Source organism: Panthera pardus, unplaced genomic scaffold (genome assembly GCF_024362965.1).
Source record: "Panthera pardus isolate Hobbes unplaced genomic scaffold, ASM2436296v1 HiC_scaffold_18, whole genome shotgun sequence".
NCBI lineage: Eukaryota > Metazoa > Chordata > Mammalia > Carnivora > Felidae > Panthera > Panthera pardus.
This window is the reverse complement of record NW_026526743.1, coordinates 28,646,633-28,662,761: the sequence shown is the minus strand read 5'-3', so window position 1 is coordinate 28,662,761 and position 16,129 is coordinate 28,646,633. Positions and strand designations below refer to the sequence as shown.

Below are 16,129 nucleotides of genomic sequence, written 5' to 3'. Positions count from 1 at the left end.
ATCTTTAATTAAGGAGATCCAGTTGTAAAGTAGCTTCAAACACAATACAATAATGTTTGTTTCCATGGCAATGCAATGTATAAAATCAAATTCTAGTAAAAGATAACATTCTATACAGATTTAAACATATATATGCATTTTTAAGCTTTAAAAAGTAGCGTTTTTAATAGATCAGACCTAACCTAAATGAGTAAGTTGCTGCATTTCAGCAAAACAGACATCAGTCAAAGAGGCTATTGTTTCTGTACACGTGGTTTAAGTGAAAAGTTACCCATCATAATTATTATGCTGAACATCTTTTATCAAAAAAACATAAATCATATTCTGAAACTGTAACCACGATTCATTTATCTGTGCTCCCTATTTTGATAATGGATCATTTACTTGATCTCTGATTCAGTTTCATTCCTTTCATCATGTACATTTTGTCCTTAGACAGGCAAATGTTAACCATATTAATCGGACCCATCATTTAATTTCTCATAATCTCAAATATCAGGTATTGTAAATCTGATGATAGTAAAGATGTTAAAAATCAATTTTGTAGCCATTAAAACTTGGACTACATAACAAAGAACATAACTGTAGTACAGTAACAAACACCACAATTTTAACTATGTTTTGCTAGAAAGAAAAACATAAAAAGACTATTTCCAGTTTCAAATCTTCACTGAAAATTTTTACAGTACTAGTCTTGCACAATTAAAACAGCCTTCGCAACCCTACCTTAACTGGGGGTTAAACACTATGCGATTTCACTAAATCAAATTCAGAATTCATTATTTTAATTAATTATCTTACTGAAAACAAATAGTCCTTATGTATTCTCTGGGACACGAGTGCGGCTATTTGGTTTCTAAACACAGTTACTTCTTCCCTCCTTCTTTGAGGTAGATTTATCCACCATTCTGAGTAACAGCAACAGTTGATTGGACTATCATATTTCTCTAGTTTCCTCTTGGAATTTAAAAATAAATACTCCAAAAAGAAAAGAACCAAATTTTCAGTTTAATAATTTAACTTAATGATTAAATAATCAGTCAAGTCTATACAAAGAATGCATCATTAGATAATGAAGTGCTCTCTAATGGTGAGGTTTTTTAAAAGTCTGTCCCACTACAACCCAGAACGAGACATGTAAATTACCCAAGACCAGATAAAGAGTTTGGCATCCCTTTAAACCAATACTCTTGAAATACCTGTGCAACATTTAGTAAAAAGCAGGGGTAGAGCTGGCTTAAAGTGGTTCTCTCTCTGTCTCTCTCTTTTTTTTTTTTTTTTTTTTTCTTTTTTTTATAATGTGTTTGTCTTAATTCCACTTGAGGGCACTGTCTACTTCGGCAGGAATAGAATCAATTTATATTTGCCACTTACATAAGACACCTGTGGAAACCCCTATCTTGGCACCATTATGAGCAAAACCCCTCATGAAGGCTACTCAAACAGCAACCCAAATCCTTACTTTGGCTGCATTCCTTTAAGGTACCAAAATGAAGTATTTGTTGTTTCTGACTAAAATTCTTCTCAAAAATCAACAGGGAAATAGCCTTTTCTGAATCACTGAGTTATCAATATGAATATAAAGTTGTCACCTGACTCTCAATATACAAAGATGTTTGTTACTTTGTTGAAAGGCTTTGCGAGTTCTTGGGTCTGCTTTCTGTAGATTTACAGTCCTTGATTTTCCCTTGCAATCAGCCATTTTCTGTGGTTTCCCGCAATGTGTATTTGGCTCATTTTATGGCCTTGTTGCTTTCCAACTTACTGCTTCTAATCGGTTCTGAGAAGCCAGAGGGTGAAATACGTTTGTGTGTTTAAAAAAAAAACAAACAACAGTAACTAAAAGAGGTATACATAAATTCTGAACAGCCTTTTAGGAGTAAAGCACAGAGGCTTTACTGCACTGACCCCGTTTGGGTTACTTCCCGGAAGGAGGAGAGACTCAAAGAGCAACTTCTAAAAAAGTGTGTTGTTTTGTTCTCCTTATAAATGTATTTAAATATTTATGGCCAAAATTGCTTTTGAAAGTATGGTAATTCTATTTAGAAAAGGAATGACTTCTTAAAATTCCTAAAAATTACACCCTCAAATATTAAAATTAAGAACGTCCTTGAATCTTAATATTGTATACCCACAATTCCTACCCTGTTGGCTCTCTAGATTACTACATCATGTCATGATTTAAAATAAAACCCACCAGTGGGTCATGAAATATTACCAAGACAAAACTAAATTGCTATACGTAATGCATTAGGACACTATGTTTTAAATGAATTTGATTACAGAAGTGTTTTATGCAAGTCATTTAAGAGCCAGTCCACAGTAAAATTTAATATAACTACTTTGGTTTATAAAAAAGTGGAAGGCAATTTAACAACAGTTATTAAGAACTGTATTTTACAGTGAGCACACAAGGAGAGCTCTTCTCTAACCTGAGTTAGCACAAGTGGCAGTGAGCTTAAAGTCGATAAAAGCAGGGATCACGTTAGACAACTAGAACGGACAGAACAAAAGTTCATAAAATATTGAAAAAGCATTACCCAAAAATAAAAAGGCGGTGGCCTTTCCTCTTTCGGGAAGTACACATTAAGAAAGAATAGGTTTGCAACTACATTAAACACAGATTCTCTTCATTGCAACTGACAGAGAAAGGTGAATGGGGAACTTGATGACTCTACAACGATACAAGATAATAAATTTCATGATTGTTAATATCTCCATACACTGGCACTGCAGCAGATATAGGTTAATCAAGAGACTTTCCTCCACCGTAGAAATGAATATTATGACAACATTCTTCTTTCCCTGGGACATGCACAATAGTTAAATTAAGTCTTAAGCACCCAAGCCGTAAAAACTAAAGACTGCAACGGGAAAGACATAAAAGACACCGTCGATGAGTTATCAATCAAGGTTTGCTGGTGTGTTGAGTATTTCTGTGCACTCAGCACAGTGTTAGATACTGGGAAATATGGCAGATTTAAGATATGATAACTGCCCTACTTTGTGTTCTCTTACTACCTTTCAGGTCTAATTGGTTTAAAATTGCCTCTAATCGTATACTTCACTGTGAGTGTAAATATATCACAAATGATTCATCTAAATGCCATCGTACTTATTTCAGGCTGGGAAATGGAGTGATTATGAATATCCTGATAATTACTCTAAGTGCTGAATGAAGATTACCAAAGAGGCGGAATGCAATGATGTATTTAACTCTAAACCGTATCGAACAGAAGAAGGCCTTTCCTTTAACAACATTCCAGATGAGGGAATGGTTCAGGGTCACAAAGATTTGAAAATGTGTCTGGTTACCTGAGCTTGTTGAGGGTCTGGATTCTGAATCAATGAGAGTCTAATGGCACTAAAATAAAGTCACTAAATCAAGATGAGGGTTGAAAGATACAAATAACTACCAGCTTCCTATCAATGCAATGAAACGCTGGTCAAGAAATACATTTTATAGGAAAATATTAAAGGTCACAATTACCACGTTCTAAAAGACAACATGTGGTACAAATGAACATAATCAGCTGCATACAACTGACAACGGTTGTCTAGAAAACACAATGTCTTTTTGATTCCCAAGCTATCAGGTTATACCGTTCAAAGAACCTCACTGAAGAAAACAGAGACAGATCTAATTCAAGAACGTTTCACATCTTCTCAAATGTCCTGACTTGTTCCAGAAACCAAAGGAGACTGTGTAAATCAGAAAAAAACTTGACAATACTAAAATACTGCCCCTAATTATGAATGGCAGGGACAGGAAGGTCAGCATGAATACCAAAGTAAGAAGACACACAGGACTTCTTCCAAAAGCTTCCAGATAGCTAGAATAATCACCATTTTAAGAAAGGATATCTCTCACTAAAAGAACAAGTTTGTAAGTGTTATACTACTAAACGGCTGGAAAACAGAGATTCCATGAGCAGAAAAGAGAGTCAGTTTTATTCTTCTTCACATACTAACTTGTGACCCAAGCACACAAGGATTCAGTCTGTAAAGCAGGCAGGACTTACAAAGTTAAAAAATGGCCTGGCTCCTGCATCTGTATTTATATGAACAAGGAACCCTGCGGTCGCACTAGAGTTAAACCTGGCCACGACACTTCCCAACTGTGAATTCCCCAAGTCCTGTATCTTCGGATTTCTAGCTCCCGAGCCAGTGCCTGGCACGTCATGGGCATTCCGTAGATGTGAAATGAACAGACGATTTGGTTAACTCAGGTGCAAAAGCGAAAGCCAAAATTCCATTTCCTCATCTTCACTGGTTAAGTGATTAAAAGCCTCTTCCAGGTTAAAAGGGAAACAAACAAAAAGTACACTTTACCACACCTCAGAATGAATGAAGTCATGGTCAGTGTTAACCCCCCTACATTGCTACACGAGAGAAACAAACAAGAAATCTTTCACAATTGCAAAAACAAGTTCTGAGGTTCATCTGAAATTGGTTTCCTAGATCGTCACACCATGTCTGATGCCTGTAAGTGCTGTGTAACCAATCAAAGTACCTTGACAAATTTAAGACCAGAGTGTGGAAATCAGGAACAAAATATTAATCGTTTCATGAAGAGGGTGATGACCCCTTTGTCTCTTCTTGGGTTAGAGTTAAAGACTTCCACAAATCAGGCAAAATTACAGTTTAGGCATGCCAGACCACAAGAAATCACTGCTGCTGCGGGCTCGTTGTGTGTAACAGTGCCTTGGTCTTATCGGCTCTTCGCAAAAGTTACCATCCAGAGGAAGGCTTCTTCAGGGCAATACTGTAACATTTTGCAGCAGAACATTAGAGAATGTTCTGGGTGATATCAACATTCGCAGTACATGAACTTCCACAAGAACCCCCAGCAAATCATTTTCTCCTAATACTGTTCTAGTTCAAATCCACCCACTACCCAGTGGGGAATTGGCAGGCTAAATCCTCAGGGCCATTCAGTCTACTTGGGGCGTGAGGGGGTGTGCAGAAAACCAGCACTTGAATGAACAACCTCCCTCAAGGCCTGGATTCTTCTCCAGCGAGCCAATGACTGCAAAAGGAACAATCTTATTAAGATCTCTATTAGCCCCAGTTCAAAAGCAAGGTAAGGAATGATCCTCAGCCCAGCTGAGGCTACAACTCAGGGAGACTGGGGAGAGGATGGGGGCAGGGATGTTGGGGGCTGAGAGACACTGCAAGGCTGGGTGGCTGGAAGATGACAACCACCCTAAAACATGCAAATGCCACAGGGTGGAATAGAAAAGATGCCAAGTACATGAATAACCGGGCAGCTGACCCAGCTGAGAACCAAATCCAGGAACACGATCTTCTGTCAAGACTTCCCGATTTCCCCCACAGATCGTTAATACGATCGTAAAGAAAAACAAAAAGAAGGAAAAGAATACCTTGTCTCGACAGAGCGCACCTTTCAACTAATGAACTCCAGGTTGTACAAAACCATCCTCACCCTGGAAAGGGGGAAACTGAAAGAAAAAGCAGAACACGCCATTAACGAGGCCAGAACCCCGACTGCTGCTCTTCCTGGACAGGGGCCACCAACACCCCCAAACCGACGGAACGATACGCCCCCCTCGACTCCGAGAGGAGATAATACAGCCCAGGGCTCCCGAAGCCAACAGCGACCGTCGGGAGCCGGCCAGCGGCCCGTGCCTCGGTTTCCCCGTCTGTAAATGGGGGAGACCGCAGGCGGAGACGGTTTCCTGCGCGGCTCTCACCCCAAGTCCTCGCTCCCCCGGAGGTCCCGGCGGCGGCGACCAGGCTCCCACGGCTCGGGAGCCCTCTCAGGAAGCCGGGGGGAAGGGTGGGGGAAGCCCCGGGGGTGAGGAAGCCCGGGCTGACGTCAGCGGGCTCAACACCCCGCGGGCCTGGCCGGCTCCGGGCCAGGGCAACTAACGGGCCGGCGCCTAGGGCCCGACGACCGCGGCGGCGGCTGGAGGCATCCGGAGGCCGGGCAGGGACGCCCGAGGGGACCCAGGCGCCAGCCGCTCGCCGGCTCAACCGCCCGTTCTCTCACTCACCTCGGGCGGCGGGGCGTCGCCCCTTCCCCAGCTCGGCTAGCCCGCGTCCCGGTTCGGCCCCGGCGCCCCACACCCACCGCCTTAATATTTACCTCCGACGCGCGGCCCCGGCGCAGCCGAACCTGCTACCTGGGCCCGCCCCCACCTGCCCCGCCTCCGAGCCGCCCAGGGGGGTGAGAGCGAGCGGGGGCGAGGGGGCAACCGCCGCGCTAACCAATCACAGCCCGAGATGCGTTTCTGTGCACGCGCTGATTGGGCGGCCCAGTGACAGACCTTCCTCCAATGGCTGCCGGCCCGGAGTCGGCTGAAGGGACTTTCCGCTCCGTCAAGCTCGGTCGAGCCAAAGGGAAAGCGGAGGGGAGGGGCAGAGGAGCAGGGGAGGGGGGACGGAGAGCTCTGGCTGATTGGGCAAAAGACTGGGTGCCGCGTTACCATTGGCTGACACCCGAGCCGGGGCGGGGCTCTTGTGCTGCGCCCTGCTCCACCTCCCAGGCCGGGGTCTTGGCTCGGGGCTTAGCTGTCAAAACTCCTGCAGGGAGTTTGGGGCCAGGGTGGAGAGCAGTCCAGACGCGAGGTGGGACTAGGATTTCAGGATCCCATGAAAAAGCAAAGCTTTAGAATCAGACCTAAATTTGAATCCTTTGCTCTTTCAATTAGTAGCCGCGCGACTTGAGGATCTCACCACCATGCTAAGCCTCAATATCCTAATCTGTAAAATGGAGATCATCGTTATGACCTGTCCTACAGAAGCACCGTAGGTGAAGTTCCTGACACATAGCAGGAGCTCAGTCATGTTAAATTTCTTCTCCCTCAGATTGGGCCCGGGACCTCTGCCGTTTCTGAACCTCTGTTGCCACCTATCCCAGTTTGGAGGGACGTCTCCCTAGAGTGGCGAAGAAGGGATTTCCACACGCCGCCTCACTCAGCTCTGCACCCCTGGCCACCAGCCAGGACTTGGGGTGTAGTTAAGGATCTTTCAATTAGAAGGGAGGTTTCTGATTCCCCAAAGTGCTCAAAATATTTAAGGAAGTGCTTTTTATAATCAGTCCCAGAGCCTTGCAGCATACCATGCCTTGCTGCACTGGATACTCCTGTTAATTAATTCCTTCTCCTTTGACATTTTAAGTACCAATTATAGGAGAAGGTGATTAATACTAAGGAAAGGAGGGGGGGGGGCTGTGTTTAATCATGAGAGGGAAAATTTCCCCAGTGGAAAGTGACACTTCTGAAGATCTGGGGAGTTTAAACCAGTAACTACATAAAAGAAGTCACATGAGTGGTTACTAACAGCACTGGGAAACAGGCCACCCATCTCCCTTGCCATAAGCACCCAGGACGAAATGGACATCTGTTGAAATCCTTAGTCCACTCCTGTCTCTCCTTAGTGCATCCTTAGCCTGTGTCCCAAGCCTCATGACCACACTGCAGTAAAAAGCACTAAAATGGAAATCAACAGATCTGGCCCATAGTGTGGCCTTAGATGACACTGTTACCTCCCAGATCTAGATTCTCCAATAAAGTCATGAGGACTCAGAGGTCACGTTCTGGCTGTCCGGGCAAGAAATTCATCCCGAAGATTGTTCTTGTTTGATCTGTGCAGTGAGGAGGAAGCATGAGAAGAGGAAATAGAGTGAGAGAGAAAGAATCCTTTGAGACAGGGCACGTGGTCTCCCTTTCCCCATTTTACCACACTCCTTACCATTCCCCATTTTATTCTCCTGGCACATTTCTCTCCTTTAACGTTATCTACTGGCCCCTGAAAGTCAGCTTGCCACCACGGTGCCAGAACATCTTCAAGTCCTTTCTGATGATGGCATCCGGTGCTGCTGAGCCCTTTCCCTCAGTAGGGCTTTCTGCCCTACCCGCAGCTGTCAGAACCCTTGCTCAGTCCTCCCGCGACCCATTCCCTGAATCAGACAATGTCATAGCCTGACTTCATCCAAGAGATTGTCTTCCAAGCCAGGCCCGATACACAGGGCTGATCTCAATTACCATCTCCTATCCATTGGTAATGACTCCCTAGAACACTGTGTCAAAAACAATTGTAAAGCTGTATTCAGGCTCTCGGGGCAAAGAGATGTCTGCCAGCGGATGAGATGGGGGAATAGTGTCATGATGCTATTATCTGCAGTCCCTGATAAGCCAGCCTCTCATTTTACAGACAGGAGATTAGGGTCCAGAGAGGGCAAATAACCTGTCCCAGGTCACCCAGGAGTTGAGCTGAGACCCTGATTCTCCTGATCTCAGGTCAGGGCTCTTCCCAGGTGTGTTTAGACAGATTCCCCGACTGAAACGGCCTGTCCTCTCTGCTGTCCAATCCTCCCTTTGTTTAAGGCCCAACCAAAGTCCTCCCTCTTCCAAGGGTCTTTGCAGACGGCTCCGGGCCCTGCTTGACCTCCTCTATTCACCACCTCCGCCTGTTCCACTCAGCCTGGCCTGGATACACACAACTGCTGGTTGCAGTACTGAGCAGGTAGCAAGCAATGGCAGTGTCCGAGAGAGATGTCACCCTTGCCATCCGGCGGGGAAGTGCAGGTTGGAGTAAGCCCCGGAAGGAGAACCGTTCTGAGCACACATACCAGGTGGTCGGGCACTCAGGGGAGGCCCGTTTGAGGAAGTCACCTGTAAGATGAGGTAGTAAGCATGGCTAGTGGATGAGGGTGAAGGGAGCCCTTCAGGCAACGGGAACAGGACTGTGCGTGACATGTGGAAGGAACCGAAAGAGACAGAGCACAGTAAATGTGGGCACGACAGAGCCGTTCAGGCAGGACCTTGTGAGCCAGGGCCAAGCTCTGGTCTTCAGCTTAAGAGCAGTGGGATCCCGCTGAAAGCTTTTAACAGAGTAGTTAACGATGATTCTAAACTGTCCCGCTTAGCTCTCTCATTGTACACAGCAGAAAACCAGCAAAAGGCCGGTGGATTAAATGGATCTCTCTCCCCCAGGGGCTGGAAACCTGGTCACCTGGCAGGGGCCTGTGCCTTAGAGTGACACCTCCTAGTCGTGGTCATTTCTCAGCCCCTGCCCCGTGCTCCCCAAATGGCTATCACAGACCCCCTCCTACTTCCCGCCTCACCAAATTCGGTATTTTATAGCCTCCTGCCTACTCAGCGTCTCCACCCCACACAGCCAAAGGCGAGCTCCTGACCCTCCTCCACTCCTACCGCAGTCCTCCCGTGCCCCCATCTCAGGAAATGGCAACTGGCGGTGGTTCACCCAGCCTCCCAAGCGTCCAGCCATTCCCCCACCACTCCTGTGAGTCGGGGGCGTGCAGAATAAGCTCTAAACCATGGGGCTAACTGGAGCAGGTGCCCCTACGGGCAAGGGTATTGTGTGGGCGCTTTCTCCACGATAGCCCAGCGTGGTATTCCAATCAATGGATGAGTGGAGAGACGACCACACCGGGGATGTGCTTATCTCTTAGCGAGGGAAAATTCCAGATGCCACTGGAACATTCTGTCTGAGGGCTTTTACCCTGGTCACCCAAAAGCTCTTTTTGATAAAATAAAAGGGATTACATTAATCATCTTTATCCTAATCCTGCTGAACTATAAGCCCATGCTCTCCTGTTTGAGCTATTTGCTGTTATCAATGACAAATGATTTCTGTGTGATTTGAAAAACACACCCACAGAGAGAGGGGGTCTCATGCTCTTCATTGGGGCCTTTGCGCTACATCTGGAATCCTATTTGGGGCAGTAAATACATTAGAAATGATCCCATGATGGGGCGCCTGGGTAGGTTCAGTCGGTGAAGCGTCCGGCTTCAGCTCAGGTCATGATCTCGCCGTCCATGAGTTCAGGTCCCTCATCGGGCTGTGTGCTGACAGCTCGGAACCTGGAGCCTGTTTTGGATTCTGTGTCTCCCTCGCTCTCTGCCCCTCCCCCGCTCACGCTCTGTCTTTCTGTCTCTGAAAAATGAATAAACCTTAAAAAAATTGGTTTTTTTTTTTCAAGAAATGATCCCATGATGCAGGAAACCTCCCTCCCTTAGGGAGGAGACACTAATGGTGAGAGGAAAAAGGTGATTCGTTTTGATAATCTTCCGCAACTTCTATATTCTGCCTCCTTTAGGCAGGTAGATTCTCCATTCATTTAACAAGTATTTGAACATCTGCTATGCGCTAGGTACCATTCTAGACTCCGTGGACTCTACAGCGAGCATGGCTCTTGTTCTCATGGAGCTGGCATTCTAGGGAAAGGAAGAAACACACGTACATCAGGCGGTATGTGCTGAGAAGCCAATATTAAGCACGGCAGCGGAGAAGAGAGTGGTTGGGGACTGCTATTTTGGGTGGATTGTTCAGGAAGGACGCCCTTGATGAGCTGACACCTGAACAAAGACCTGCAATAAATGAGGAAGCCAGCCATGCCACTGCCTAGGGAAGAGTGTTCCTGGAGGAGGAAATAGGCATTTCCTCCTGGAAGCAGTTAGCATTGTCAAGGAACGGCCAAGAAGCGGTGTGGCTGGAGGGCAGCGAATGGGAGTATGAGTGGCAAAGGGGAGGCCAGTGAAAACACAGGGGTGGGCCGGGTCGGGAGCAGACCTTGACTTTCACTCTGCATTAGATTGAGAAGTTCTGGAGAATTTCGATCAGAGCACAGCTCACCTGACTTCCCTTTTAACAGGCTCACACCATGAGTCAAGGGCAGAAGCAGGGGGGCCGGCTATCCCCCTGGTGAGGTAATCCGGGCAAGGGTGGGCCCCTAAGGAGGCCCTTGTTTCCCGGAAGGCACAGGGGAGAGCGGGGGAGGGGGAGGAGGATGTGGAACGGAAGATGTCAAGAAAGAAATTGTTCCAAGTGAAAAAGGGAGACCAGGGATTTTCAGGGTGATTGATAAGGGAAGGGTGATACTTAGGAGATTGGGTTTGTGGACTATTCCAGAAGCAATGATACATGAGATTAAATTTAGAGCAAAAAGGGGCGCCTGGGTGGCTCAGTCAGTTAAACGTCTGACTCTTGATCTCATGGTTTGTGAGTTCGAGCCTGCCATCAAGCCCTGCACTGACAGCATGGAACCTGCTTGGGATTCTCTATCTCTCTCTCTCTCTCTCTCTCAAATTAAATAAGCTTAAAAAAATATTTAAAAAATTTAGAGCAAGAAAAAGGAATCTTGGGGACTCCAAAAATCTTGGATTGTCAGCCTGTACAGCTGCAGTCTCTCCCGATGTCATTCTCCAAGGGGAATGGCTCAGGATGGTCCCGATGTCGTTCGTGACCTTGCTCTTCACCTAAAACCTGCCCCCCAGGGCCCGAGCCTATGTTCCCTGGCGTGTGGGCCTTGCCAGAGTGTGCACCCCCCACTGCTGTGTGCGTCACCCCTGGGCTGCACCGGTCTCCTGGGTGGGATGGAAGCGTGAAGGTGTGTTGGCACAATAATGAAATGATGCTGTATGTAGTCTCAACTCAGCCTGCTTAGAATGTGATTCCACCTCCCACACTTCTGCGAGGTGTATTCATTCCAGTATCTGGTTTGGGCGCAATTGTGGGGCGGCGGCTGGGGGTGGGAGGGGGGGGTGGCGGCGGCGGCGGGGGGGGGGTAGGGGTGGGGGGAACACTCAGATTGACATTTTTTTTCCCCTTCTAGGATGATGCTGAATATAATGAAAGACTACAGCTCTTTAAAAAAAATTCTCTTGCTCTGGTACCCCCCTCTTTTTTTCTTTCTGCATATAAAAATTAGGTATTCTTGGCCACAAATCTGAGATCTTGTCTGCTCCTATTCTAGAAGCGACTTCTGAAATCTGCAAAGTGATTTCTGGAAGTCTGCGGACTTGTTCGCAAGTTACCTGCCCCGGCTTAGAATGTTTTTGGTGGATCTGCTAGACTTTGGAAAGTTAGACTCACGGCATAACTTGACGTCTTCCCTTGACTTCACTTAGGTGTCCCAAACGTGACAATCCAAAACAAGGTCCCTCCTGCTTCCAAACTTGTTTCCCACCTGTCTTCCCACCTGAGCTCCAGGATGGCATGTCCCAGCCAAAATTCGAGGAGCCAGCCTTGAGTCTTCCCTCCCCCTCTTCTCTCATCCATTCCATTTTAAACCTTCGGGAATCGACTCCTAGAATGTTTCTGGAAAACTCTCCTCTGGCTTGCTATTATTCCAAGATCAAACCCAAACCCTTGACCACGGTCCACTAGGTCCTTCGTGACCTGACCCTACCTACCTCCGTAAACCCACGTGGTGATGCTCTCCTCTTAGCTTGCCCTCAACATACCATATTTGTTTTCTGCGGCTGCTGTGACAAATCACCACAGTCTTCATAGCTTAAATGACACCAATTAATTCTCCTACGGTCCTGGAGGCCAGGAGGCCAGATTCCAAAATGGGCTGCAACCAAAGCAGGAGCAGACCTGTGCTCCTTCCAGAGGTTCTCGGGGAAAATCTGTGCCCTGGCTTTTTCCAGCTTCCAGAGCTGCACTCCTGGACCCACGGGGCCCTTTCCTCCACCTCCAAAGCCAGGAATCTAGTATCTTACTTCAGTGGTCACACCTTCTCCTGTGTCAAGCCTCCCTCAGCCTCGCTCCTACAAAGACACGCATGGTTGTGATTAGGGCCTAGCTAGCTAATCGAGGACCATCTCCCCAACCCAAGATCCTCATCATAATCACTTAAATTCAGTCCCTTTTGCCACATAAGGCAATATTCACAGGCTCAAGGAATTAGGAGCTAAGTATTTGGGGCCATTATTCAGCCCACTACACGCACCAAGCCCTTTCCCATGACAGGGTCTTCAGACAACTTGTTCTCTGTGAATAAGCCCCCTCTCATTCTTGGGGTCCCAGCCTCTCCATCTCTGACCAATCTGAAGGTCCCCCCCCCATCCTGAACCTTTACTTCCTTCCTAGCGCTTACTACAGTGGGCTCTATTTTTATATAACTTCCAGTTCACTAGTTTTCTGCCCACCTCTCCTGCCCCCTCAACCCAACTGCCCTGACGACAAGGATCGTGTGTGTTTTGTTCATCCACCGATTGTCCTAACGTATCTGGCTGGTAAATAATCGCCGAATGGGTTTAAGGAAAATGAAATTTTCTGATTTTTCCAATCCAAGACGCCGCCACACAAATGCATTGCCATGTTTACGCCTCAGAGAAAGCAGGCCCATCGGTGTCCACTCTCCTCCTGATCTTCTGTATCAGAACAGTGGTCTGGACAGAACCTAACGCCACCAACGGAGAGCCCACGAGCACGCTCACAGACAGGAGCCCACGGAGAGGCCGCAGCATTTAGCGAGCCAGGCCCACACAAAACATTTCAAGGAGGCGGATGTCACTTCGGTGAGGAAGCACCTGAGCCCTTGTTCATTAAATGCCGCTGAGGAGGATTTCAACAAGGAGGCTGCTTGCTGAGGAGAGCTGTTCCCGAACCTTCTCCATCCTTTTCCTGGTAAAGACTCCTGGAGCCACTGGGAGAGAATCAAGGGAGGCCCAGGGGCCTCCTCACATTTGCCTTTCAGCCACGAGGGGCACCAGGAGGCGCCAACACAGCTTAAAACTTCACATTGGGTGGGGAGCCTGGGTGGCTCAGTCGGTTAAGCGTCCAACTTCGGCTCAGGTCATGATCTCGCGGTTTTTGAGTTGGAGCCCTGTGTTAGGCTCTGTGCTGACAGCTCAGAGCCTGGAGCCTGCTTCAGACTCTGGGTCTCCCTCTGCCCCTCCCCTGCTTGTGCTCTGTCTCTCTCTCTCTCAAAAATGAATAAATGTAAAAAAAATAAAAATTAAAAAAAAAAAAACTTCACGCTGGTTAGACCTTTGTAAACCAAAGCCCAAAGGGCTTTGATTGCAAGCCTATTTCTATGAATTGCTTTTGCCCTAAACAATAAATTATCTAGTCAAAACATCATTTTTGCCCCTCCAAGTAGAAAATTGTGCTTTAATATTTGACAACATTCACGAATATCTTTTAAACATTCTGGTCACCATCTATTGAGACCCCCACAGCTTTGAGGACTCAACAGTTCTCCTTCCCTGTGACTATTTACAGCATAAAATTCATGGTCGTGTTTTTTACAAAAACAAACTGGAGAGAATCAAACCAAGTGGTTTATAAATAGTAACCAGTTTGCACAAAAAGTAACATTTAAGTAATAACACTTGGACCAGCACCTGATGGTTTAAGGAGGCTTCAACAATGCATCATTTTGAAAAATCCAGAAAAACATCTGCCTTATAAGGAAAAGTCTTTGATTTTGCCCCTGTAAACTTTTGATCCATAACTCTGTATCACGTAACACTGAACCATGTCGGGGGTCTGCTGTCACAACTCACAGGCATCAACCAGAGACCTGGTGGGACTATTCAAAATTCTGATTCTAAAAAGCTGCATTTGGGTGGGGAGTTGTTTCCAAAGGCTTAACTGAAGAGTAATTGACTTTGCTGAAAAAAAAAAAAAAAAATGGTGCGTGTGATATTTGCCGTAGTGTCGTCTTATTTTTTGGAAAATCTAGCCCATCTTAGGGAACGAACGGCTGTCATGTGTCCCCTTTCGATCATGTGTTAAGTATCAGGAAGGAGAGCAGGTGAATTGCAGCCCTTCCCACCCTGGGCTTGTTGGGGGGGGAGGGGGGGGGAGGCTATGAATACCAAAGCTGAGAACAACTGTATTCTGAAACTTTACCCTCAGAGGAAGTGCCACGTGCAAGGATCCAGGATGGGGGGAGGGACCAGATGTGGGGAACTTCTGGATGGGCGACAACCCGTGAGTTAAAACATGGCAGAAAGCTGCTCCCTGAATCCCCCCTCCTCACTGTGAGGCAGGTGGGAAGGGGGGCCGCTCCTGTGGGTCCAGGTCTCTACAGCACCAGGCACGCAGTAACCTCCATGGGCCCCACTGACCCACGTCGGATCAGCCAGAGGCGGCGGGGAGCTGCTCCTCTTCTACGTTCCACAGATCGACTCTTGGGAAGAACGGGATGCAAAACAGGCTGCAGAAGAGTTACTCTAAAGGGCACGGTTGCTCCTTCTTCTACCAGAACAAAGGTGACCTATTGTGCTTGTCCCGGGCAGGACTCGGCTCTGGGTGAATGGACTGCTGCCAGATGGAATCCAGCTTCTGGGATCCAAACCCACGGTCTGTTCACAAACAAACTGAGATGAACGTTGGCCTCCGGGCTTCAGAGCAAGAGTCTGGTGTCCCTCTGGCTGAGCCTCTCAGTCTCCTCTGGAGAGAGAGTGTTGCCTCGGAGCCTAAAGGGGATAAAGCAAAGAGAGGTCTGGGCGAACGCTGAGCCAGAGCGGTGCTTTTAACTGGAGGCTGCTCCTTTCCAAACCTGCGCCTAAACGGCCTGGCCCCAAGGCCCCGCTGCAGCCCTCCTGTGCTGGTGTTAGCCTCTGTCCACCAGGGCAGCTCATGAGTCACTGTGTGTGACAAAGCAAGCCTCCGTGACTCTGCAGAGAGAATCCACACCGGACCCAGCCAGCCCTGACTCCCCAAGGCAGGCGATTCTTTTTAAGGCAACAGCAGAATCTGTCAAGAATGCAATGAGCAAGCCCTGATACCCTCCCAAGTCCTGCCAACGGGCGGCAAATAACATCAGAACCCTTAAAATATCAACCTGATGCTGGCCTCCTCCTCCCGGACACAGAATGTGACATTTCCTCTGACCGTGTAAGGGTTTAAAACAAAAACTCACACTCTGCCAGGGGCCTGAGGATCTCACTGCCTATAGGGATTACACAACCATACAGAAAGGAAAAGCTCTTCATCACAGGACAGATTCCTAGACATCTTTATTTTAAACCTCATCATTGGATATGTATTAGTGCTGCTGCCTTGATATGATTTTTGAGGGCGTAACCAGTCAGTTTGCGTATGTAAAGCAGGGGCCACAAGTTTGCAGGGGTGAGACAGGGGGCCTGGTCCAAAACAGCAGGCTTGGGGCAGGGGGTGCAGTCAGCCTGAGCCCATCCGCCCAGCTGACAGAGAGTGCGATCAGCCCTTCTCTACTCTGCTTACTTCCTGGCATTTTGTGTGGGGGGGCCCAGAGAGGGAAGTTTCGGTAGAAAACTTGGAAATATAGATTTTCATGGGGGGATCTGCTAGTTTTAAAAGATTGGCTTCAGGGCACCTGGATGGCTCAGTCAGTTAAGCATCCAACTCTTGATTTCAGCTC

General features: G+C 47.3%; 2 protein-coding genes across 7 annotated transcripts in view; both read right to left on the bottom strand.

The window, feature by feature from the left end:
- CYLD (CYLD lysine 63 deubiquitinase) overlaps window positions 1-6,159 on the bottom strand; it is a 69,054-nt gene extending 62,895 nt beyond the window's left edge. For 3 of the 6 annotated variants that reach the window (XM_053906092.1, XM_019455964.2, XM_019455965.2), the window contains exons 1-2: window positions 6,018-6,129; window positions 5,385-5,462 (exon numbers count right to left, since the gene is read on the bottom strand). The gene's annotated coding sequence lies outside the window, so the exon portion shown is untranslated. Of the gene's footprint in view, window positions 1-5,384; window positions 5,463-5,714; window positions 5,734-6,017 lie in introns of those variants that run through there. The other 3 variants (XM_053906093.1, XM_053906095.1, XM_053906094.1) reach the window with 3 other exon arrangements.
- Window positions 6,160-13,870: 7,711 nt separating this feature from the next.
- The window catches only part of NOD2 (nucleotide binding oligomerization domain containing 2), a 32,285-nt gene continuing 30,026 nt past the window's right edge, over window positions 13,871-16,129 (bottom strand). Inside the window, 1 exon segment of the mRNA XM_019455970.2 lies at window positions 13,871-15,203. Coding sequence (XP_019311515.2) covers window positions 15,131-15,203 — 73 coding nt within the window. The 3' untranslated portion in view covers window positions 13,871-15,130.